This window comes from Phallusia mammillata, chromosome 7 (assembly GCF_965637545.1).
Source record: "Phallusia mammillata chromosome 7, kaPhaMamm4.hap1.1, whole genome shotgun sequence".
Lineage (NCBI taxonomy): Eukaryota > Metazoa > Chordata > Ascidiacea > Phlebobranchia > Ascidiidae > Phallusia > Phallusia mammillata.
Window position 1 is genome coordinate 16,768,365 of NC_137258.1, and position 23,333 is coordinate 16,791,697.

A 23,333-nucleotide genomic window follows, 5' to 3' on the forward strand; every position below is an offset into this window, starting at 1 on the left:
CCCATAGCAGTTACAATGAGTAGGGAAGTTTGTACAACAAATTCTGCTGTGTTACAAACTATTAATACAGCAATAAAATCTTGCACTGAAAATTTGAATTGGAAAAACCAACAAGACCAACTAAATGCTATTTGGAAAATTCTGGAAAGTTCTGAAGATGGGGTTGTTCAAGATTGTGTCTGCAATGCTATAAAAACACTTGTCGCATCATGCAAACTAAACACTGATGATGTGTTCAACAAGATAATTATTTACATACCATGCTGTAAAAATATTGAATGGCTTGTCCACCTTACAGCTGACCTTCTGGTAATAGACCTGAAGTCTAAGACAAGGATTTGTGAGAAATGTAAACAACATCAGTACGCTTCTAATTTCAACCTATGGCAAAAACCACATCCATTTGTTTCAATAGCAACGGCATGCTCCGAAAGTTCAATGTTAGCTATGAGAGAAGTTCAACGCCTACTGTTACAATGTGATGGTTTGACAACAAATATAATCCAGTTAATGAAGCCTTACATTTTATACACATTATGCAATCCCCTCAGTGATAGTTCAGTTGTGGTGGGAACAATGTCGATGTACCAACTGCTATTGAATAATGCTGCTAATCTGCTAACAGATGAAACATGCTGTACATTACATGATCATAACATTACAGTTCTTCAACTAATGATAGATTCAATACCCCTGATGGCAACTACAGAAAACAATCTGCATTTAATTTTACAACTTTGCCAAGTTGTTTTAAATGTTTCAAATACCAGTTCCAGTTCAAACTTGTTGCCCAAATTGTTGCTTAACATTGTAAGTATTTGTTTTCCTATTATCAAGCGCCCTGAAGCTGCAACCTTCTTACTTGTTTTGTTAAAAATGTTAAAAACTGCTCCTAACATTGAACAACTGCCTACACTAAGCCTAGCACTTGCCCACCTCTTGTCCATAGCACCTACTAGCACTGTTGATTCAATCCTTCTCTTGGTTTTTGAGGTGCTTAAACTGTCATCATGGAATTGTCTTGATACAAAAACTTGTTTGCTGTGCTGTTATGCTTTAAAGGTTAGTTTGTTACAGTTACTTTCAAGCAAAAACCTGATCGGACTTTCAAATTGCTCGCAACAAGCTGGAAATTGTCTAAAAATTGTGAATTTGAAAATCAAACAGTTTGAAGGACAGAACACTGTGAAGGAGCCATTTACAACAACAAAGTTTGACTGGGTTTTGCCCAACCAATATTTGCACCACATTCAAAACATTGCAAATGTAATATACTCTACAAGCTTGGATCTGTTTGAAACAGTCATGGATTTAATACTAAGTCCTGGTATGAAACAATTTGCAATAATTTTAGTGTGCTCCAGGCTAATGGCAATGCTAAACAATGGTGCTGAGGTAGATCAAGTATTAAATTCTCTCAAAATGCTTCTTTCAAGTGGTCATGAAGGCTCAGTGACGGTACTCCCTTGTTTTCTCAATCTTCTGCAAAATGAGAAAAATCCTCTGCTCGTCCAAAAACTTCTTTTTATGTTACCTACACTGGCTAATCAACATTCTATTGCTCCTATAATCCGAACTATTCAGCTGTTGTCAACGAATAGAACATTAAAACCTTTAGCAACTTTTGTAATGCTCAAGCTGTGGGAGAAACAAAGTAGATGCTTTCCATTCCTACACAAAATGCTCTCCACTGACATCATTACTAAGGACTTAAAGACTAAACTCGAATTTTCCACAATCAACATTGTGGCAGTAAAAGAAATCTGTAGGCTTCAACCACACAAGCACGGCAGTGACATGTTAAAACTGATAACGAAGCATTTGCAAGAGGGTAGTCCTTTGATTGCCAGTGTTGCACTTGAAGCAGTGTATCACTTGTGTCAAAGTGAAGCAGTTAATATTGTATCTGTTTGGAACAACATTAAACCATTGGTACACCAAACCAAACAACCAATGGCAGTATGTTCTGTACTGAAGCTGCTTTCCCTTATTCCTAATCTGGAATCTGAATCAGCTGAGTTTGGTCAGTTAAAGGATGAATGTATGCATTGGATTTGGAATAACGCTTTGAGCGAGAATCCAATCATTCAAGGATCCGCATTAGTTTCCCTTGCTCATTTCAAAATGCAGGATTTTAAATTAAAGCATTTACCCGACAAGCTACAGCCTGAACTTCCAGAGCCAGCAGAGGGACAAACTGAGGAAGAATGCAAGAATCAGTTCTTGGATAAACCTGTAACTGGGGACTGCCTTGTAAAGCTGGCATTGTTATCTCAGTGTCCCAATGAACAGATACAATTCTTTTTGACATCTGCATTAATGCAAGAACTGAACAACTTGCCCCGCGACATAAAGCATCGAGCTCTTGTTTCTGACAAATCAAAATCAAGTCCTACTGCACTAAATGCTATTCCCCCATTCATGTTACGGATGTATGAAAGAAACAAACAGCCAAATTTGAAATTAAGCTATGCTTATGCTTTACTTATGTGCTACACACCACAGTGTGAAGTGGAAAACACAGGAAAACTTGTTGCAAGGAGTGTAGTGGCTCGTGGTAGAAACTTTTCACAAATACTACAAGCTCTTTTGGCAGAGGTCACTGTGGATCCAAAGCAATGGCAAAACACCATGCAAGCTGTTATTGCATGGAAACATTTTATGGGTAAATGTTTTAAAGCAACTGTTGAAAGCAGAAAGATGGAACTGGGTTTGCAGTTAAAACAGAAAAATCAGGAGGAAGATGAAAACAACATTAAGCATAAGCTTGCAACTTGTGAGTTTTCGTGTAGAGACAAACTGACAGAAATACTGAAAACAGCCTCAAAAGGGTCACCGAGCATGCAGGGCAATGCCATTTTTGCTTTAGCTGGTTTGATTAAAGCAGTAAAGGCATTTAAGCTTGAATCAGACAACACTGAAACCTCTCAAGACAGCACTGGATTTCTAACAAATGAGCACTGGACACTGATGGCTGCTAACACAATATTGAGCATTGCAGATTCAACATATAAACCAAAAGGAAGAATTTTCAGCTGGTGTCAATTCAGGGCAGTGTCAGGGGTGGGACAACTCACAACATCACAACTTGGAAAGTCATGTGCTATATATTCTCTGTATTCATTGGTGCCTGTCTTACTTCCAAAACACTCTTCTATAGTTGTGACAATGCTTGATATGCTACAAGCGAAACACAATTTGTTGTTTGGTTCAGAGCTGGAAGAAGAAATGGAACAGACTTCTGCAATGGCTTTGGGTATATCCTTTGGTCAGGTGTTGTCCGAAACCATGCAAACTGCACTTGGGAAAACTGACAGTGAGGACTTAGACAGAAAATTGTTGTCATGCTGCCAGTCAATGTACCAAACGCTTGATAAGATTGCCAAGGCAATGGACAACAATGATTGTGACACTGATGATTTGAAGCATATTGGGCTGATGTTAGGACTAGGGTGTTTGTATTCTGCCATGTTAGTGTCTGTGGATAGTTCGTTGCAATCGGAAGCAAGACGCGGACTGGCTTTATTGGAACTTGTCTTGCAATCTTCAGAGGACAGCCCATTGTCTTTTGTTCATGCACTGTGTATGTCCATTGCTTGGATAACTGTAACAGGTCTGCAGGCCAAAGTGATAGATACAGAAGTTGCATCAAAGTTTCTGTGTCACATTCAAGAACGGTGGAAAGACAATCAAAACAATACAGGATTATCACAGGTAATAAGCTTGTTATGCCACTGTATGGCTGGTGAAGAAATAAATGATGCTAAACAGCTTTATAATGAACTGTTTGTGAAATGGGTTGGTCAAGTTGGAAAGGAAAGAATCCCAACAAGACAAAAGTTGGCTAGTATTAATGGTCTAGCAGGTCTTGTAGGATCAGGTACTGCAATCATACCTATATCAATAGAATCAAGTCAAACACTAGATAAGCTTTCACAGGTGCTAAAAATTTTGCAGGATATGATAAAAAATGGCAAGGATGCTGGTGTTGTTGGCAATGCAATTGTTGTTTTAGCTGGTGTGTTTTTGTCAACACAAACTGTGAAGAAATCCACTGGAACTTTTCCTAGCAGTTTTTCTTATTTACCAGAGTCAAGTATTTTAAAGCCAATGTTTGATATGCTTTCAGTGCATGTGAAACAAAAGGAGTACACAAATGTAAAACAAATATGCGCCTCATTGGCAGAAGCATCAGTAAACTCTGCAGCGTATCCACCAGTAAATTGGAGTTCATGCCTTTCAAATCTAATAGAGCAAAATGAGGCAAGTCGCAAAGCTTGCTTGCAAATTTGCTTCAATGGTTATGCTGAAAATCCGACATTGGCCAATGTACTATCTTCCTGGGCCCAGTTTACTTCAATTGAAAAACTCGATGTCAACAGTCAGTGTCTTATATATAGCTCACTCCCAGCAGTCATAAAATGTTTGTCTGAAAACAGACTTGCTATGCTGCTAAAATCTTACAGCAGCAAAGTCTTAATCAGATCTCTATCTATGGACATTTTAAAGGGACTAGTTTCTGCAATGCATCAAAGTGGTCACTCTGCAGAGATTGATAAAATGTTGCAACTCTGTGTGGCAGAAGTATATTCTGTGCTTCCACTTTGTTTTGAAGATGGTTCAATATCTTTCGAATTGTGGAGGTTACTGTCAGAATGTGTTGGCAAGTGCACAGTTTGTGAGACTTTGATTTCAAATGAAGTTTCAGATGAATCATTAGTTGTAAAATCCTTAATGGTGAAACTACATTTAGTTGGTAGTGGTATGAAATCAATTCAATGGTTTTTTTCTACTTTGGTGCAATGCTCAACTTTAAAGCTTCCAGATTTTCAAAAACTTTCATTATGTGTTTTGTTTCATTTCACAACGCGCTGGAAAAGTTCTACCAATGGAAATTTGTCTGAAGTAAAACTTTTCGAAGCATTGCAGGAATACCTGGTATTACTAAACAACCAAAATCCAAAGAGTTTTCATTTTATGGTGAAGGTTCTTGCTGTGATGGTTCTCTCATTGAGCAACAACACAACAAATATCAGTAAGAGATGTTTGGGTTGCTTTACATTTATCTACAGTGCACCCGATACTAATGTAAATTTACGCATTGCTATCTTAGCCACCTAATTTTTATATCAAGTACAGCTGCTGTGTTTTATCATTGCCTCCCCCTCATAGTGCTATTTTAGCGCTTTACAATCACTGGTTTTTGAAGCTGTGTCCTGTGTTTTTGTGCCACATTATAAAATACAATACATTGTCAAAAATAAATTAAACATATCAATATACCTTACTTGACAAGCCTTTATTTCAATGTAAACTTTAAGAGCAAAGCATATTTTTTTAATTGCAGATTGCTGTGTGGGAAATCAAAATATCACTGACTTCCTGTGGTGTAGCGCCTTGGAAACTTTCGCCCCATGCATCTCCAACCTACTTTCGTTTTCACCGTGGAAAGAGAAGTTCACTGGTCCAATTATTGACTGGCTGTTGGTTGCAACGAATCATGAGGTTGAATACTCAACCAAACTCTGCCTTGTGAAAGCTTTGTTGGGCCTTAAGCACACAAAACATTATGGGAGGACTATGAACTGGACAAGTGCAGTTTCTAATCTACTGTTGTAAACCAGAATGCTAACTGGTGATTAACACTATAATTGCTTCGGGAACAGTTTATAGTATAAGTGAACTAAAATATGCTTTAGACTTGCATTTTTTTATTTCAGTGTGACCAGAATGGTGAATAATTTAGCTGATCTATTAACCCTAGGACCTGGAGTATTTTACATTGTTAAAAGTTGTTGACAATATATTTCAGTATGAAACAATACACCAATAATATTTGTAATGTTCACAAAAAGTGCAAATGTTTCGGAAGCAATGCATAATGATTTCACAACTCTTAAGTTTCAATTTGTTCTAGTGCAACTTTTATTACTTTTGTGCCATGTTTACTTGTTCTTAAAAATAGGAAATCTGGTAAAACCAATTCACTTTGCACTCTGTAAGCATTGATTTCAATATTTGAATTTTTCAGTTTATCACTTATACTTTGAACTGCTTGTAGCAATTGTGTGCATTTTGTAGTCACAAAATATGTTGCATCCATTTGATCATTTTTGGTTATACACTCGTGAGGCAGACATTTCTTCTTTATAAGTTGACCACTTGCGACAAAAGCATGAAGAACAGCAGCTATTGCATTGGATGCAATTAGTTTTTTTATACTTTGTGTGAATGGGATCTTGTTGCTCAAAAAGTTTGATTTTATGATTTCAAAGCATTCACACAGGACAGCTTGAATAGGGCTTAACTCCATTAGTTCAAAGCCACTAAACTGTACAGGAAGTATTGTGGTTGAGTTCATGAGTAGTTTATTCATTACTAGCTCGAGCTTTGGAGGCAGTTGTAATTGTGCATCATTAACTAGAACAGACTTTATCGCTGATTTCATGTGTTTACTTGGAGCAAAACTCTTTTTACAAATATCTTCATAAAATGCTACTTGACTCTCAACATGTTGGAGCCATTTGGCATCTGATTGCTCCCTGTCATCTAGTACGGACCATTTACAATTGGTGACATAAATACTGTTACTCCACAGACCAATCTTTAATGAACCAATAACATGAACAATATCCCCAAGACATGGTTTTTTAGTCCTCTGTATCCTGTCCAATATTTGGGATGATATATCAATTTTGTTTGAAAGATCAGTTTTCCTCTGAATAGGACAGAAACATTGAATTGAACCCGTTCCATCATCAACAGAACATTGAACGGAATCTTCTTTGTTTTTAACTTCCGTAACAATTCCAACAACATCAACGTAATTTACCGGGTGTCCCTTGAAGGTGAACAAAACCTTTGATCCTGCAAAAGGTTCCAGTTGTGAAATGTCCCGCAAAGTTAGCTTGACTGGTGTATTGAATAAAGGGTCCATTCCTATGCATTGTGGAGATACTTCCATAACTGAACTTGACCCAAATTTCAGGGCTCGAACGTCTTCTGAATACCATCACGCAAATTCATTCATATCAATAATTGCTTTCGAAAACAAACATCATGCCAGGGGGATGCCCCATGGTGGCGTCGTAACTGTAGCGGTTTGATGCTTAGGATTTTTATGTCATGTTGAGCGTGCAGATTTTGTGTTTGTTTTTTTGCAATTTTATGTGTAAATGTGCGTTGTTTTACCAATCTTTAGGAATGTCTCATAAAATAAATAGATTTCATTTTCTTTGCCTTTTTGCATCCTGACCGTAAACGCATTCTTTTGTGAAAATTACAGCTTTTTTATGTGTAAAAGCGCCATTTGTAGTCTTTATAGGTATAAAGATACTTTCACTAACTGTAAGGAAATCAAAAATCAATAATTATCTTCAAAATGTCCAGTGAAACAATTTGGTATGTACCTAATACTAAATGTTTGTACTGAAACTTGCTATTTTTATTGTAGCTATTTAACATTTAATGTTTTGCCCAGGAAACCGAAAAAGTTCAATTATGAGCTTTTGATGCAAACAAGAAAACCTTTGTCACCATTAAAGTCAACAGATTTTCATCCATTAAAACCTATTACTGTCACAGACAGTATTGGAGTCAAGGTTTCACATGTTGCTTCGAAAAATGAAAAAAGTGTCCAAAAGACTTCAAAGTAAGAAAAAATGGCATAATAGGTTTCATTTTCTTGTATCAATGAAGCTTAAAACCTAATAACATATTTATTTATCACACAATTTGTTTAATTGCGTATCAACTGTGAATCCTAAACCTAAAACCACAAAAGACAGCAGTGATATGGAGATTGTAATCACATAGTCCGGAATAATCACATAAATGTGATTTTCGAAAGAAATATGTGAAAGTCATACATTCCTTTTTTCAAACATAGGAAACATAGAATAAACTAAAAGAAATATTGCTATTTCTTGACGAAAAGTGTTTAAAATGTATGTGCAGGAGGTCCTAGTCTGTTGCTAATTTTTCTTAAAACGCAAATAACATACTGCACCATTAATGCCACAATTTAAAATGTGTCACATCCTTCTATACAAGACTTTATTGCAATTTTACTTTTAAAACCCATAAAATAGTGACTTTGGCAGACCAAACTTCTGTTGTTTCAGCTTTAAAAAGGAAAACTAGTATATTTCCTAACTACATGTACTGTTTGCATAGAATCTGGATTTTTCCATAGTCCAGTTAATCTCATGAAAAATCAATGTGATTACCGTATTTTACAGACCATAAAGCGCACCCGATTATAAGGTGCACTGTCAATAAATGGCTTTGATTAGTTTTTTGTTCATACATAAGGTGCACCGAACGCAAGAACGCAACATATTTTAAGGGTGATATAAGCAGTATTCACATTATACAATTATGAGGAGCAAGAGAAATACAAGTTTACTTGTTACGTAATAAATGTAAGCAAGTCACAATAGTACAATGAGCAAAAGAAAAAATGAGCCTAGTGAAAATCACAGTTGCCAGTTGCTTTTACCGTAGTTTATTGTGTAAGACGGTGGTTTATTTATATAATAATAGTATCGGTACTGGTTTTGAGTCAATAAGGCACTACGTGATACATTAGGCGCACCGGCTTATAAGGCGCAAGATCAATTTATGAGGAAAAAAAGAATTTAAATTGTGCCTTTTGATCTGTAAAATACGGTACCTAAATTTATCAGTTTGGTTTTTGTATGAAATATGTTTGTGATATGTGTTGCTGTAAAGATTTATGTCAGTTAATAGTTTTACCCTTCCTTTTTAGAAACAATGAAATCAAAGAAGATTTTGTTGATCCATTAACTGCAATGAGCATTGATCCATTGTCTGCGATTGTAATGGAAACAAAAAAAGAACCAAAAAAGGTTGAAAAGGTTAGTATTTTTGGTTAACGCTTGCCAATTTACCATTGCATTGATGTATAAAAACAGGTTATAGCTTTACATAAACTGTGTCAGAACTAAATTTGAAATAGAAGTAAAGATAGCATCGCTGTGCAACAACTTGAATTCTTGTGTTGTGCTTTCAAAGTTTTGCATGGTTGTAAAGCTGTTTAGGATTTGGTATTTGTTTGATTTAGCTTCACTAAACTAATCAACAACAAGCCAAAATCAAAAATTTACTAAATTATGTACCACAATAGCTTCAAATAGCTTTTACTTTAAAATGTTTTTATTGTCATGGCCAACTGATAGACTGAGGAAGATTCTGTCAGTTTGGAGTATGATGATGAATATGAACCATGGTCTTCACGAAAGTTGGCTATTTTGCAGAAATACACCACAAATGACAGACTTTCTGTTACTATGGTAAAAATATACTACCACGTTACAGTACCGCATTCACCTTCTTGCTATTAAAATACTGTTTTATTTTTTATTTAGACGTCAATGTCCAAGGGTGAATCAAGACAAGGTAATAATAAACAGTTTGATTTTTAAATTGTTTTAGGATCAGAGCAATACAGATTGTTATTTTAGCACTAAGCCTTTTTACATGAGCGAATCGAATCGTATCGTTGATGCGCATTGTGTGACGTCACGATTTCGATTCGCTAAAGCGTAAAATTACATGGCTGCCGAACCGAATCGCATTCAAGGTTTTCAGCGTTGCGCAAAAACCATATGGTGGTTATTGTAAAGTGATATACAAACACAAGGCCGGATAATTGTTAATTTTAAAGTATTTTTAGACTTAGTCTATTCTTTCGGAAAAATCTGAATTAATTTGTATGCAGCAGTTGTTTGTGTCGAGTTTAGACATACCAAATGTATAAATTTCTTGATTGGGAACAGTTAAACCCTCAGGACTAGTTGGAAGAAACATTTGAAGTGTATAGATCACTCTGACTTTATAAGTTGTACATACTAAAACTGTATTACATTTCCAGGCCATGTAGCACATTAAAAAAATCCTTTATATGACTGTACAAACCTATTAAATTTGTTTCATTAGAGTCTCTTGTGGGTTATTTGTATAAAAAACGACTAATTTGTATAACTTTGCACCAGTTTGACGAAAAACCTAATTAAATATGTAACTTGTATGGAACGTTTATTCAGCATTAGCTACAAATTTCCCCGTTATTTTCGGCACCAAATTAAACAAACTACATTGGTTTCAAGTTGACCTACTTGTTCACAAAAGAGTTCTCCTAAGCGTATTCAAACCACCTGTGCCGAGCGCATCGAGAATCGGAGAAGTCTAATACGCTTTGCCTTTTTTCTTTTTCGAAAACGAGAGAAATGCGTATCGAATAAGCGTATCGAATACGCTTAAACGCTCCCATGTAAAAAGGCTTACTTTCTTATTGTGATTTGGCTTCCCTGCATACTGTGTAACTGTAGGCTAAGCGCTATATATGAGGAACATCCGAACCGGACCACCATAAAATTCTAGTTATTAGATACTGCTTAGTAGATTTCTATCATTTAGTGTAGGAACATACTACTAGTTTTGAAAGAGAAATGTTTCCCTTCAACTGAACATTATATAACAGGTATGGGAAGACAAAATCAGTCATCATCAATTTCTGATAAACTGAAGGATAGGCTTGGACAATTAGATGATTTTGAGGAGGTAGGTTATACGAATAAAATGCGAATGACTGTTGCTAAAATGATCACTGCTTAAACTGTTTTGTATTTCAGGGTGGCATGATTGAAATGCAAAATCTGTCACAACAAGAGTTTATTGAAAAGATGCATCAGCTGAATGAGACATTGATTCAATCATGGAATTCAAATCAAAAAGTTAAAGCTCTTAAAATTGCCATTCAGGTAATTGTATGTTTCACTGTTGAGTAAACACAACTCTGCTAGCTATATGTGTGTTAAAGAGTCCAAGCCCTAACAAAAACAATGTGATATAAATCTTTTAGCCAAACTTTTACTTACGCCACTGTTGAAAACCAAGACCATTTCTTAAAATCATCAAAATATGAAAAATGATGCACAACACCAAAACAATGCATGCCAGAATGAACCAGTTAGAAAAGTGGTTCTCACCTGGTGATCCATGGACCACTAGTGGTCCATGATGAACTTTTAGGTGGTCCACAGGACTTTCACTAAATTTGTTGATAAACTAGAGATGATTGCATATTACATATTGAAGAGTATCAAAATATTAGCCTGTTAATGATTGTTTCTCACTTGAAGAATGGTTTTAAAGAATTATGTTTCAAGCCTAAATGGTTGTTTCATATCGTACTTCTATCTTCCTCCAAAAAGAAATGATCCACGGTATAATTTTTTGCTGGGCCGGTGGTCCATGGCCAGAAACGAGTTGAGAACCACTGAGTTAGAAGTTACTAACTCCACCAATTCGTAGTCTATTAGAACAGACACTTAGCTCTTCAGTATAAATACGAAGATGTTTTCAGGCCTTGTTAAGTTCACGAATGAAACAAGAAATAAATTCAAGAAAAAAAACAGTCTACATTGATATTGCTTTAACGTCAAGAAAAAAAACTGTTTTAAATTTATTTGTAATTTTTTACCTAATTTTATTTTTACCCCCTTTTAGTGTTCCAAATTGTTGGGTGATTTGTCAGTGATCCAGTTTTATCCCAGCAAGTTTGTGCTTGTTACTGATCTACTTGACACTTTTGGTTAGTATGATACCAGTAGTATTTTATTAAACCCTAATTAGTAACACTTGTGTTGTTGTTTTTTTGAAACTGCATGATAGATTTTTATGAATCTGCAGAGTAAAACCTTTCACATAAACTGTGAACGCTTTTGATTATTTTACTGATTTTATAAACTTAGTTTTGACAAAAATGATGATTCTTAGCCCATACATTTCAAATTTACATGTTTTCTTTGCTGTAAACTTTTGGTTTTAATAGATAATTTCCCAAATGTAACGGTGCATTTTATTTGTGGAAGTTCATTGCTTTTAATAAAACAGCTGTTTTGTTATTTTTGCAGGAGGTTTAGTTTTTGATCGCATACTGTCTTTGTGTAATGGAATGACTGCAGGTTTGTTATATAAATATCGTAATAGTTAAAAAGGAGCTAGCACTTTTACAACAAGTATTACTTGCTGTGTAATAATTTTTATAATTGAGCGTTAGATTATGCTGATGTATAGAACAGTTACCACTGGAAAACTATTAAAGTATGGGTTGATTTCACTTTAAACTATATATTCTTGTGTTGTACTTTCATGTTGCAGCGAAAAACTCACCTTGGTAACCTAGAACATTTGCTAAAACATTCGCCAAAACACTGACACTACTTTTAGCTGAACCACACACAGCTTTTTTTACATCTCACTTAATTGTTTAAATTGGGAATGGATCAAAACTTGAAGTGGTAGCACTGAGTATCGGAAAAGTATTACAAACACTCTCATTAACACTGTAATTTTTTACTTTTTTAAGCCCCATTTGTAGCCACCAGGGCTGAACTCAAACTCTGAAGTCCCCTTTGCATAACATGTGAAGCAAGCCAACACCAAGTGAAACACACATGTTTTTTTGAATAAAAACTACAACTAACTAATAAAACATGTGTTTCAATTTCTCAATTCTAGCTGTCACATGTGTTACACGGCGGTGGGTTAAAAGAATGTTTTTTTGTCAAAAATTTCTTTTAAGGTCGACATTTTTTTGTATAAAGCTTGGCTTAGTTCATTTGACTGCTCGGTCAAGAGCATTTAAAATTGTCAGACCTTATACTAAGTTGGTTCGGCCCATCTCTAGTTTTAATGTGAATCCTTTAAAACCGATTTAGCAATAGGTCATATTGCTTGTAGCGTGTTAAGTTTCTCACTGCCTTTTTCCTGATTTGTTTACAGACTCAATTGTTCCTGAGGAAGTTCCTGACACTGCTCGTGAAATTTGTGTCAATTGGCTGCTTAAAATTGCTTCTATTCGTGAACTACTGCCTCGCATTTTTGTGGAAGCTTCAATTATCCATTGCAATGATTTTCTTCAAATTGGGTAAATCTTATTCAGAACAATTTCTATAATTGTTAAACCTGATTTATAATGGAAATTCGGAAGGTATTTTGAAGTGATATTGATAAAGGTCTAAATTTATTCTAAAAGTAGTTAATGTGGTAATGCTACTATTTTACCATTTATGCATCAACACCACAGTGTTTTAGTTTTGTAACTTGTACATGAATGAAATTGCATCGCTTGTTAGGGTATAAAACATAATTCACCTTCCTATTCCTCCAGCTGATAATTCACACAAATAAAAACAGTTATATATATTTGTCTAAACCCAAACCAGTGATTTTGTGTACAGCAATTTTGTGACAACATTTCAATCTTTATTTTTAGAGAAACAAAATCTGTTTTAAATCGACTTACCAACATGACCTGTGGAATTGGTGACCCTCTGATTGCAGTTTACGTCCGTGCTTACTTATGCAGGGTAAATGTTACAAAATAATTATTGAAAATAGATTTTAAAAAAACTGCCCATAGCAAAGGTTGGCCACACTTGCACTTCCGTCATTTTTAAGATCAAATAAAGAACTCAAATTTTTTGTTATGTAGATGGGTGTAAGATATGCTCCGAAATTCAAGGGACATTTGAAAACCAACTTCTATGATTTTCTTGTCACCTATAAACAAGTGAGTGATATTTTCTGTTTGTTCTCTTATGTATTGTATGCATTTTTGTGCAAAAAAGTTGCCTATGAGTTTCTAGTGAAACCTGTTGGTCAGGCATTAGGTGCAAGAAAAAGGCTTGGTATATGAATTTGTAGTTTTTTTACACAATAAAAATATTTGCACAGATTCACACACATCCTGTGCAAAACAAGATGGCTGCTCAAAAGTTAGACATGGCAGTTTATCTTGATCATTACATTCCTGCTGTTGAATGGATTTTGTCTTCACTGGCTCACAAAGCAAGAGAGGTAAAACTCTAGACCAATGTATTTGGCTTGGAAACTATATATTAATAAAATCATTACTTGCAATTTAAACCATGTGGTTGTGCTACGAAGATGTAGAGTTGTGTTTCCCAATAAATTTGTCTCGATTCACAATTTGGTGACTTGGAATTTTTGGGTGGGGTCCTGGTTTTGTATTAAAGGAATAAAAGTATTGACTTTGTAGCTTTGCTATTTAAAAAAAAAACACTTTTGTTTATGTGATTCAGTTTGCACCACTAGGATAAATTCTTATTAGACATACATGTCCACAGCAACAAGAGAAATATTGCCAAAAAATATTTGTGACATAGCCTAATAAAATTTGATCGGCAAGTATTTTGTGAAACTTTTGATATGATGCATGAAATTGATCTTGCAGGCTACAATGAGTGAAGTTTTGGAAAAATGTCGCAAAGGAGGCAATAGCTTGATGCTGTTGAATTGTTGTATTTCTGCTTTCAATGCAGATTATGTCAGTTCACGAGCATTGGCACTCTGTGATTTGATCAATCAACAAAAAGACGATATATTTCCCAAAGTAAGATTCCTTTTAAAATAGATTGTAAGCTATGTTTTGTTTTCATACTCCATCTTCTCATGTACCTGTAGTAGTGGCTAAAATGAGGTACAATTGACCTTTCTTAACATAGACATAATGTGCTAAAAACCTATTGCATTTAACTTTAAAATGTGCAGAAAACCTGTAGATTAACTTGCCCTTGTAATGCAAATGACATTAGCAGAAACTGGACTGCTGTACATTAAAGGAGTATAATAAAAATGATCATATATATACATAAATATATATATGTATATTTGCAAATGCTCCTTGCAATAAGGGATTTACACACTTACTTCAGATATTTTATGTGTTACAATTATTTCAGGACAGAGTGTTTCAAACACTTGCCAAAAAGGTGATTAAGTCAGACCCTCCAGAAGATGATCGTCTTCCCCTTCTGAATGATGTTTGGAAACTGTTGATGAAAATCCATCATCCCAAGGTTTTGAGAATGCTATTTACAAAATTGAAATATAATTGTTGAAACTGGAGATAGCAAAAAATAGAATCTGTTTGGGTGAAATGCAAACTTCTGACAAGTTATTAAAGACTTAGATACACATTTTCTTTGCAAACCAGCACACTGTAGACTTTTCCAGGCCTATTATGCAAAATAAAGCCATATTTCCATGGGACAAAGCAAAGCTTCAAATAATTTAGCCTGTGGTGAGACTCAAACCCACAATTTGGGCCTACTCAGGGCTGGCCCTCTACACAGGCTTGGTGGTAAGCCTGTCAAAAGATAACTCATAAGTCCTGTTGCCAATCTTGCATACTGCACATAAAGTTGACTTTTTGAAGAGACTTTAATTTAGACATAACAGTTTAATTCGTGACCTACTAGCAGTTAGGGAGATAAAATAATGGTTTGCTGTAAATTACTTCAAATAAATGGTTTCGTTTATGTCACAAAATATAAATGAAAGCATAGAAAATTCAATTCAAAGCCATGTTCCCATTATATGTTTAAGACCAGTAAGGTCATTAGACTTGGACCAGTAAGGTGATTAGACTTGTATACTAAAGTGATTTATGTAAAGATCAGTGTATCTGGCAATCGCTTGAGTTGTTCCAATTATTACAGTATCTTTTTGGTTTGGTTTTACGTATAACACTGTTGAGTGATAGTCCAGCAAATAATTCACAGTCACTTGGGTAAGATAACTATGCTTTACTTCAATCATTACAGAGGTACATTGCATGTGCTGAGGCTTGGTCCGAATTTGCTGCAAAGAACTTTACGGTAAGAACTTATATTCTGAATTGATTGAATTTATTGAGCAACAAATAATGCACGAGGTCCAAAAACTTACATATCTTAGCTGACTTTTCATCTTAGCATCTTTAAATACCATACTAAATTGTTGTGCTCTGTAATGTTCAATTATGTTGTTGTAAAAGAGTAAAAATCAATGTTTTCTGTGTAATCGTCGTCTTTCAATTGCAGAAAAAGGAGGTTAGCACAATACTTGGTGACATCATCAAACACATGTTACCTGATCGGGCATTCGAACAACATTATTCTCAGGTAAAAAACGTTAGACTGCACAAAATTTAAGGTTTTAAAATAATTACAAGAATTATCAAATACTTTTTATCTACAACTAGTAAGTTCAAAAAAATATTTAATGAACTATTTGGATCAAAAATCATGAAGACTATCACTAATATTTAAGTGAAAATGTGTAATCAAAAATCAAAGTTACTTGGCTAAAGAGAAGAAACAAAAAATGTCGCTAAATGCAAAGTATGCATTACAGGACAGAATCGAAACATTGCCTCAAACAAAATGATCGGTTGTATTACCACCTGTTACAATTTTGCTGACTTTTAAAAGCGCTGATAGTTAGAGCTATTCAGGTTGGGTGAAGGTTTATAATTAAAAAAAAACACTACAATATGATAAGATTTACATTCACCCTTGCCGGGGTTTATATTGTCACTTTCCACAAACCATGTTGCATACCATACATTAACATATATAGTCGCTAACAATTTGTCAACTTGTGACTATTAGCAGCTGTAAGGTTTTTGCAGGCAACTTATTGCTGTTTATTTATTATCAGTTGTCATCAGTGGTGTCGAATGTGCTCCAAAATATGAAGAACTTTTCAGACATATTTTCCATGGTATGTGCTTTGTTAATCACATTTGTCTTTTATGGCAATGTAGTAACCATAGGTCATTGTTTTGTACAGGATAAATTCCTTCCATTTCTGGACATGTTTCACAATGAAACCAAAAAAGTTGAAGTCTGTAAGCTTGTTGCATCTGCATTTAACAGGTATACTTTGTTAAATATTATGCTTTGGTGCACAAGTAATTATGTAAGACTTGTTTCTTGTGTTTTTGATTCCTTTTTCATGATGTAACAATTAGAGGATACTTTTATGTTAGCGTTATGTTGTATTCTATGATATTTTGTAGTTCTTTTCTTCGATTACAATGTCAATATATGTAGTGGTGACAGTCCCTCATTACACTGTGCTACACAACTAGTGTTTCTCTATTTTTTTCAGCATTCCTGATTCCACAACATCTGATCCAATTGTCATAAATGGACTGATGTATATCTGTAAAGTGATGCATGATTCAATCAAGTACGTACTAACATTTCCACAATGCATAAAACGAATAAAAAGTGTTAGTTTGACCAAAAAAGTGACCACACATGTTATTTTGTTTTAAATCCAATTTTGTGGGGCACTTAATACCATCATTGACCCAAATGCAAAATGAAACTGGAGTGGTCAGAGCAAATCAGCATAAAATACTGAATGAATGTTAAAAATAGTTGTTGATTTGTGAGTAATTTTGACTGCATATCTCAGAACCTATTTTTTTTTAAATTTCACTCTAAACATTCCAAGTAAAACACCAGTCAGCAAGCACAAACTGCATGTAATAGTTTTAGTTTTAGCCTATTATCATAAAATTACATTTGAAGTTGAAATTGCTTTGTAACTCTTCTGTACATATTCTGTCCTACGTTACAGTGCTTTGAGTTTGGATGATGATAAAAAGGCAGCAAGTGATTTGATCTCTGGATTCATTTTGAAGGTAATTTTAACAGCTACACCTGGCATTTGTAAAAATGATGTTTCTTAAACAAACTAACTCTTTTTGTACCTTACAGAGTACATTTGCACTGAATTGGTTTGATATTATGTGATGTTTTAGGCAGGAAATCTAAAAGGTTTAAAAGTAGCACATAAATCTTTTAAATAAACAAGCATGTTTAGTGCAGTTTTAGTGACAGAAAAACATGGCAACATTTCAAATAGAAAAAAAAAAGTTTTTTATAGGTGACATTTGGCAAGGACTTTGAACAGCAGCTGAGTTTCTTTGTTGAATGTCGTGCCTCTTTCTATGGTTTGGATTCGGTGCTAGCAACCCTCGTTCATGCTGTCAACCGTCTTTCTAGCCAAGTGAATAAGATAGTGAAGGGCAATCACACCAGAAAAACATCAGCTTTTGTGCGGGTTGGTATATCAAGTTCACATAGATTAATACTTTAATTTTTTTCACTTTTATCAACTTACTGATGCACTGAACCTATTATTGGCCATGGCAAGTAATAGGTCATTTACATCGGTTAATAATGTAAGTTAGTAAATGTAAGTAAAGTTTGTTGTAATAAATCTATATTCTAGGCATGTACAGCTTACACCTTTATAACAATACCTTCATTGCAAGACAAGCAGTTGAGGCTGCTTCTTTACATGGAGTCTGGACAAGTGGCACTAACAAGTCAGTGTATCACCCAATGTAAGAACATGGAAGCTGAATTCCAACTTTAACATGTACAATTGGATTTCCTGAAATACGCTTTTTCAGCTAGTTTTAACCTCATACGAAATATTGATGTTGACCTGCCTAAAACACCTATTTCCACCAATTGAAAAAGATAGATTATCAGAACAAACATGCTTATAATGTTATGCGTCTAACAGTATAACCATGTCTTCGACTTTTAGTAAGAAGTTAAGCAAATTTGCTTTGGTGCAACCAGATGAGTTAAAATAATGGTTTAGCCAACAAACTAATTACAATTAATATGATACAAAATAATTACAACTAATGTAATAAAATATTTTTTTTATCCTGGCTCAAACTTTCAAGCATGTGATGCCTTAACAAATTAAATTTTCGTTCCACGGCACACTTTGTGACACATAAAGTTATCAAATTAAAGTTAATTTGCAACATTAATTTGGATGGTGATTGCCTTTTATGACACTTTAGTAAAAATAGAGCTTTAAACATTGTCATGCAAGTCACATTTTGTAATCAATCTGCAAAACACTAAAGAATATTTCCACTGTTAAATAGTGCATATTTTGCTGTGTACTGGCTTGTTGCAGTACACAATTTGAAAATCACTGCACTAAGTAATACTGAAAAACAAATAAAACTTTTTGAATCAAAATTTTGGTGCAATTCAACAGCGGATGCTATATACAAATCATCTATAAGTTTGATCATGGACATTCTGACAGTGCCAGACAAGAAAGGGGGTATGTCTCACCAAAACCTAGTTGGATTTCTTTCAACCTTTTTGTCCAGTTTGTTGCTTGTCCCAGTGAGTGAACATTCACTTTTATTGTCTGATAAAGTTGTTTGTTTTATTTTAAAGATCATAAAAATTATTTCTAATTGTTATGAGTCCAAAGCAGATGATATAAGGGAAGAAAAAATAAAACATCACATTAAACATGCAAATGCTGTTTATGAGTGACTGTATGTCACTGTAGAATGGAAAATAAACTTTTTAACAACAAACTTATACTAAAACCCATTTTTAGGAAATGCAGGATTGTACTCTAATATGGCTCTGTTCTCTTTGTAGAACAGATAACTTTATGATTGTATTTTTACAGGACAATCCTGATCAGGGTGTGTTGTACTTGTTAAGAGGCTTTTTAAATGTCATCTCCAACACTGAAGTCAACTTATCAATGTACACCCAATGTACCATTTATCTGAAAATTCTTTCCATGCTAACAGCATACAGCCAAAACCAATATATATATCACATTAACAAAGGTAAATGTAGATACTATAAACCTCTGTAACTTAATAAGTTAAAGAAGGTGCCAATTAATTTAACGGCATGTACTTGACTAACTTTGTTAGGTAAACTTTAAAACACACATTTAAATACATGAACTTTAAATACTGCCACGAACAAAAATAAATTTGTTAAATAATTTTACAAAGGCTCTATTTAAAGTAATGTTGATAAGATCTGGTTGGGATTTTTTAGTCAGGAAAATTTGTTTTTATTCAAGATTTAAAATAACCCTAAAGAGATTTGTTATTTCAGTTGATTCGAATGACAACCTGTACAACAGTGACCCCAAATTTTTAGAGGAAATTAACACTTTAAGTTGTACAATTCTGGATCAAGTCCTTGGTTATCTGTCATCACCAAGACTTTCACCAGATAAACAGGTTAAAAAATATGAAAATTGGTAAAAAAAAACTACCCAAGGAAAATGAGCCATTACTTTGTTAGGACATGGCACATATGAATATGTTGACTACAATAATCAGCCATGAATGGGAAACAATTTCATTAGGCTGAACCAAAAGTTCCACCTGATTGATTTTAAATGTATAAATTTTGATAAAAATCTATGATTTTTATATTTGCAACTTCGTAGTTAAGGTTTTGTGCAAAAGAGACGAAAAGATTGGTTTAAGCAAATATAAAGAAGTAAGTAACTCATTTAATTCAGTTAACATAGTTGCAGATAACATCACCTCTTGTTTGCATTAGGAACCGATTATAGTGAACCGATTCTAACCAAATTAAACAAGTTTCGGGTTTATGAGCATCTAAATATTATTTACAGGAGCAGAAAAATCAAAGTATTTGTGCAACAAACTTGTTTGAGGTTATAATTGCACATAGTGATTTGAAAGATGACAAGATGCAACGTCTTGCTGCAGTTGTTTGGGAACTTGCCAATCGAAATGGTTTTGTTGAAACCAAAGGCATGGTGTGTTTTTTTTATTGTCTCAGGTGTAAATCAACTTTATTTACTATATCTGTGGTTCCCAATTGGAAAGGGATTTTGAACCTTATGATCTAGCATCTATTGGTGAGGTGTGATAATGTTTTGAATTGTTAAGTAAGGAATTCATCAATAAGGTAGGGAACCACTGTACTGTATTATTATAATGGATGCAGTTTGACACATTGCTATATTTTGTTACACATCCAGTGTGATGTTTTACCAAAAGCAGCATTTTAGCTGTAGTGTTTCAGGAGCAGCAAGATTATATTGTTAAATGTTATTGGATAAGTAATCAAACTTTACACAAGCCAAATATTAGGTAACAGAATCTTTGATAAGTACTACAAACATTGCTTTTGGGGCCTTAGGATCCAATGTTGATGACATGAAGAGTTTAGACTGGCCTGATTCAAGATATATTTTTCACGGTGGATTTAACTCAGCATGATCAACTAAGATTTATTTCTAGCACTTCTGATTTAAGGAAGTGGGATTTTTGGACACAACCATGTGTTATTGCCATAGTTTTCTTGCAGACCTTGCAATTAGGTTTTTACTAAATTAACTTAAAAAAACAATAATTTTGCTTCTGTTTTACTTTTTGTCTGTGCTAACTTTCATAACAATTTCTTACAGGTCAGAATCTTGGATGATTTAAAAAACAAGGGTGGTGAATATCTTAGACTGGCAAATTCCTTACCACTTCAATCAAGGGCTTAGATTATTATCCATGTTTTCAAATTCATCTTGATTGCTTTTAATATGTATCGCATGTGCAATAAATCATGTACTTTCATGTGCCGATAAACTGCATTCATATTGATTTCACATAAAATTCCTATACTTTGTGTTTGTAGTTGATTTTTGCTAGATGAAAGAATATCTTAAGATTTCATACCATCACTATGTTCTGTTAAACCCATACCTCTAACAAAGTACAAAACCTGTGCAACAGCCTGAATAAGCTCTTGTAGGAAAATGTGTATTGCGCGTGTTTGCGACCTGCGCTTCCTGATTGTGCTAACAGCAATAGTGCAGCCGTTGGTTAGTTTGTTTTATTCAGCCACCAACAGTTATGCAATTTAAATGTGGCTTGACGTAGCGTGATTCTACGCTCAACCGAAATCGAACAAATAGAATATTGTCTTGGCCAGCAGCCGGGTCAAGACCGTCTGACTCCTTGACTTCTCTCCAACGGGAACTTGGAAGACCCGGTATATAAACACATATCAAAACAACGTCATTAAACTACGCACGTGGGATCTGTGATTGGCCTGAAGGCACAGAACGTTTACATCCTGTGTCAAAACATCAATTAGCAATTATATGGGATTTACCTCTGCGGTCTCACACAATCAAACACATGAGGAATATAAATCACGTAATGGGAAAACTTACAAGTCACTTCCGCTTTTAATTCATGACGTCAGTGCGAATATTAGGTCATTTACGTTACACTCTCACAAATGGATTTCACTCAAAAATAAATTAACTGGCACTGCTATTATAAAATAGTTTGACAATGATTTGCAAGAAGTTTAATGGAAACACTTTACTAAATTGACTGCAAAAGTATATGGATGATTTTTTAATACTCTAATATCTCAACAAAACATAGAACACAATTCTTTAAAAACAATCAAAAATTTTGAAAGTAAAACAGTAGTTATACATTTCACCAATAATCATAAGCCAACAAAAGCAATATATTTTTGCATATACTAAAAACACTGATTTTAAATTAGGGTTATGTCTTTGCCTTTTTCAAAATTTCAACCAATTTGCCTTGAGCATGTAAACTTTTTAATGTTGTTCCACCTCCGATATATTCCTTGTTGATAAATACATAAGGAACAGTTGGGACGTTTGTAATTTCCTTGAGGTATTTCTGAAGCAAAAAAGTCATTGTTGTTTATGTTTGCTGGTGCAATGTATATTGTTAATAATGGCATTGTTTTTTAAACACTTAAGATGTATACTTAAAGTACAGCTTTGGTTTGAAACATTTTAAGCTAGTTTTTACTTATGTTTTAAAAGCAAGTGCAGTGCAAACTTATTAATTTAGAACGCTTCTAAAATATTCAAACAATTTCCTAGCTTATGATCCAAGAAGTTACAGCTTAGTGCAAATCAACGCTGTATTTCAGCAGGCGATATTGTCATTATACCAGAAATGATAATAAAGTTTCTCACCAATCTTGGCTTGGATTGTTAAAACTAAACCGTTTTTTATTATTTTCCTAGAGCACACTTCACAAACTAAAGTTATTAAAGACTGTTTTCAACATTAACCTGAACTTCAGCTCCATCGTTGCGTTGATCAAGTTCTAAAACGGTTGTGTTTTTTTCACCAGCATGACTCAGCACATCTTTGGCCAAATCACAAAAAGGACAAAACGATTTTGAAAACAAAACAACCCTATTAGAATTAATAATACTTCTAACCAAGCTAGAAATCATCGTAACGAAAGCTCTAACAAAAAAGTGAACAAAGAACATCCCAGTTAAGGATTTAAACCACCATTTTCAGCAAAAATAAACGTATAATACCTGCAACACCAAACGCAGCAACCGCACAAGGCGCACATACGTCTTGTGCAGTCGTATGTTTGGGGGTGTCCCACTTAACGTTTCTGGAAAAGTAGAGTCATAGAAATCATTGCACATTTTGTGGAAAAAGCGACTTCAGTATATAACTAAACATATAAACAGAAGTGATATTTCTCTGGCTGGTGATCATTTAATGAAAAAAATGTGTATTGAGAACTTGGTAAAAACTGGGCAATATCAATCAAACCAGGTGTTGTTTTGTAATTTGATTAATCGAACAAGCAAATATTGGA

At 34.3% G+C, this 23,333-nt stretch overlaps 4 protein-coding genes across 4 annotated transcripts; 2 read left to right on the forward strand and 2 right to left on the reverse strand.

Moving 5' to 3' along the window:
* Positions 1-8: 8 nt before the first annotated feature.
* LOC145237336 (focadhesin-like) lies at positions 9-6,107 on the forward strand. The gene is made up of 2 exons (XM_080100150.1): positions 9-5,035; positions 5,348-6,107. Exons 1-2 carry the CDS (start codon positions 16-18, stop codon positions 5,617-5,619), a joined length of 5,292 nt encoding a protein of 1,763 aa, XP_079956276.1. The 5' UTR covers positions 9-15; the 3' UTR covers positions 5,620-6,107.
* On the reverse strand, positions 5,823-7,061 carry LOC145237339 (CST complex subunit STN1-like). The gene has a single exon (XM_080100153.1). It carries the CDS (start codon positions 6,962-6,964, stop codon positions 5,897-5,899), a length of 1,068 nt encoding a protein of 355 aa, XP_079956279.1. The 5' UTR covers positions 6,965-7,061; the 3' UTR covers positions 5,823-5,896.
* A 9-nt stretch (positions 7,062-7,070) lies between these two features.
* On the forward strand, positions 7,071-21,338 carry LOC145237337 (VPS35 endosomal protein-sorting factor-like). The gene is made up of 28 exons (XM_080100151.1): positions 7,071-7,401; positions 7,481-7,651; positions 8,771-8,879; positions 9,201-9,314; positions 9,390-9,420; positions 10,505-10,584; positions 10,656-10,784; positions 11,533-11,617; positions 11,940-11,990; positions 12,811-12,955; positions 13,304-13,397; positions 13,523-13,600; positions 13,765-13,887; positions 14,285-14,443; positions 14,793-14,909; positions 15,657-15,710; positions 15,915-15,995; positions 16,534-16,596; positions 16,666-16,751; positions 16,987-17,067; positions 17,464-17,527; positions 17,773-17,949; positions 18,121-18,235; positions 18,916-19,049; positions 19,348-19,513; positions 19,794-19,921; positions 20,326-20,472; positions 21,127-21,338. The coding sequence occupies exons 1-28, from the start codon at positions 7,382-7,384 to the stop codon at positions 21,208-21,210; spliced, it is 2,886 nt and encodes a 961-aa protein (XP_079956277.1). The 5' UTR covers positions 7,071-7,381; the 3' UTR covers positions 21,211-21,338.
* Positions 21,339-22,013: 675 nt separating this feature from the next.
* LOC145238512 (glutaredoxin-like) lies at positions 22,014-23,082 on the reverse strand. The gene is made up of 3 exons (XM_080101706.1): positions 23,041-23,082; positions 22,783-22,963; positions 22,014-22,378 (listed from the first exon to the last, which is right to left on the reverse strand). The coding sequence occupies exons 1-3, from the start codon at positions 23,076-23,078 to the stop codon at positions 22,238-22,240; spliced, it is 360 nt and encodes a 119-aa protein (XP_079957832.1). The 5' UTR covers positions 23,079-23,082; the 3' UTR covers positions 22,014-22,237.
* Positions 23,083-23,333: the final 251 nt, after the last annotated feature.

Coding starts and splice junctions, on each gene's coding strand:
- LOC145237336 (XM_080100150.1), top strand. CDS start 16: ATGAGTAGGGAAGTTTGTACAACAAATTCTGCTGTGTTACAAACTATT. Junction 5,036..5,347: donor CAACAACACAACAAATATCA/GTAAGAGATGTT, acceptor TTTTAATTGCAG/ATTGCTGTGTGGGAAATCAA.
- LOC145237339 (XM_080100153.1), bottom strand. CDS start 6,964: ATGGAAGTATCTCCACAATGCATAGGAATGGACCCTTTATTCAATACA.
- LOC145237337 (XM_080100151.1), top strand. CDS start 7,382: ATGTCCAGTGAAACAATTTG. Junction 11,618..11,939: donor TGATCTACTTGACACTTTTG/GTTAGTATGATA, acceptor TTATTTTTGCAG/GAGGTTTAGTTTTTGATCGC. Junction 11,991..12,810: donor GTGTAATGGAATGACTGCAG/GTTTGTTATATA, acceptor ATTTGTTTACAG/ACTCAATTGTTCCTGAGGAA.
- LOC145238512 (XM_080101706.1), bottom strand. CDS start 23,078: ATGTGCGCCTTGTGCGGTTGCTGCGTTTGGTGTTGCAG. Junction 22,964..23,040: donor TGCTGCGTTTGGTGTTGCAG/GTATTATACGTT, acceptor CTTTTTTGTTAG/AGCTTTCGTTACGATGATTT. Junction 22,379..22,782: donor ACGATGGAGCTGAAGTTCAG/GTTAATGTTGAA, acceptor TTTTTGCTTCAG/AAATACCTCAAGGAAATTAC.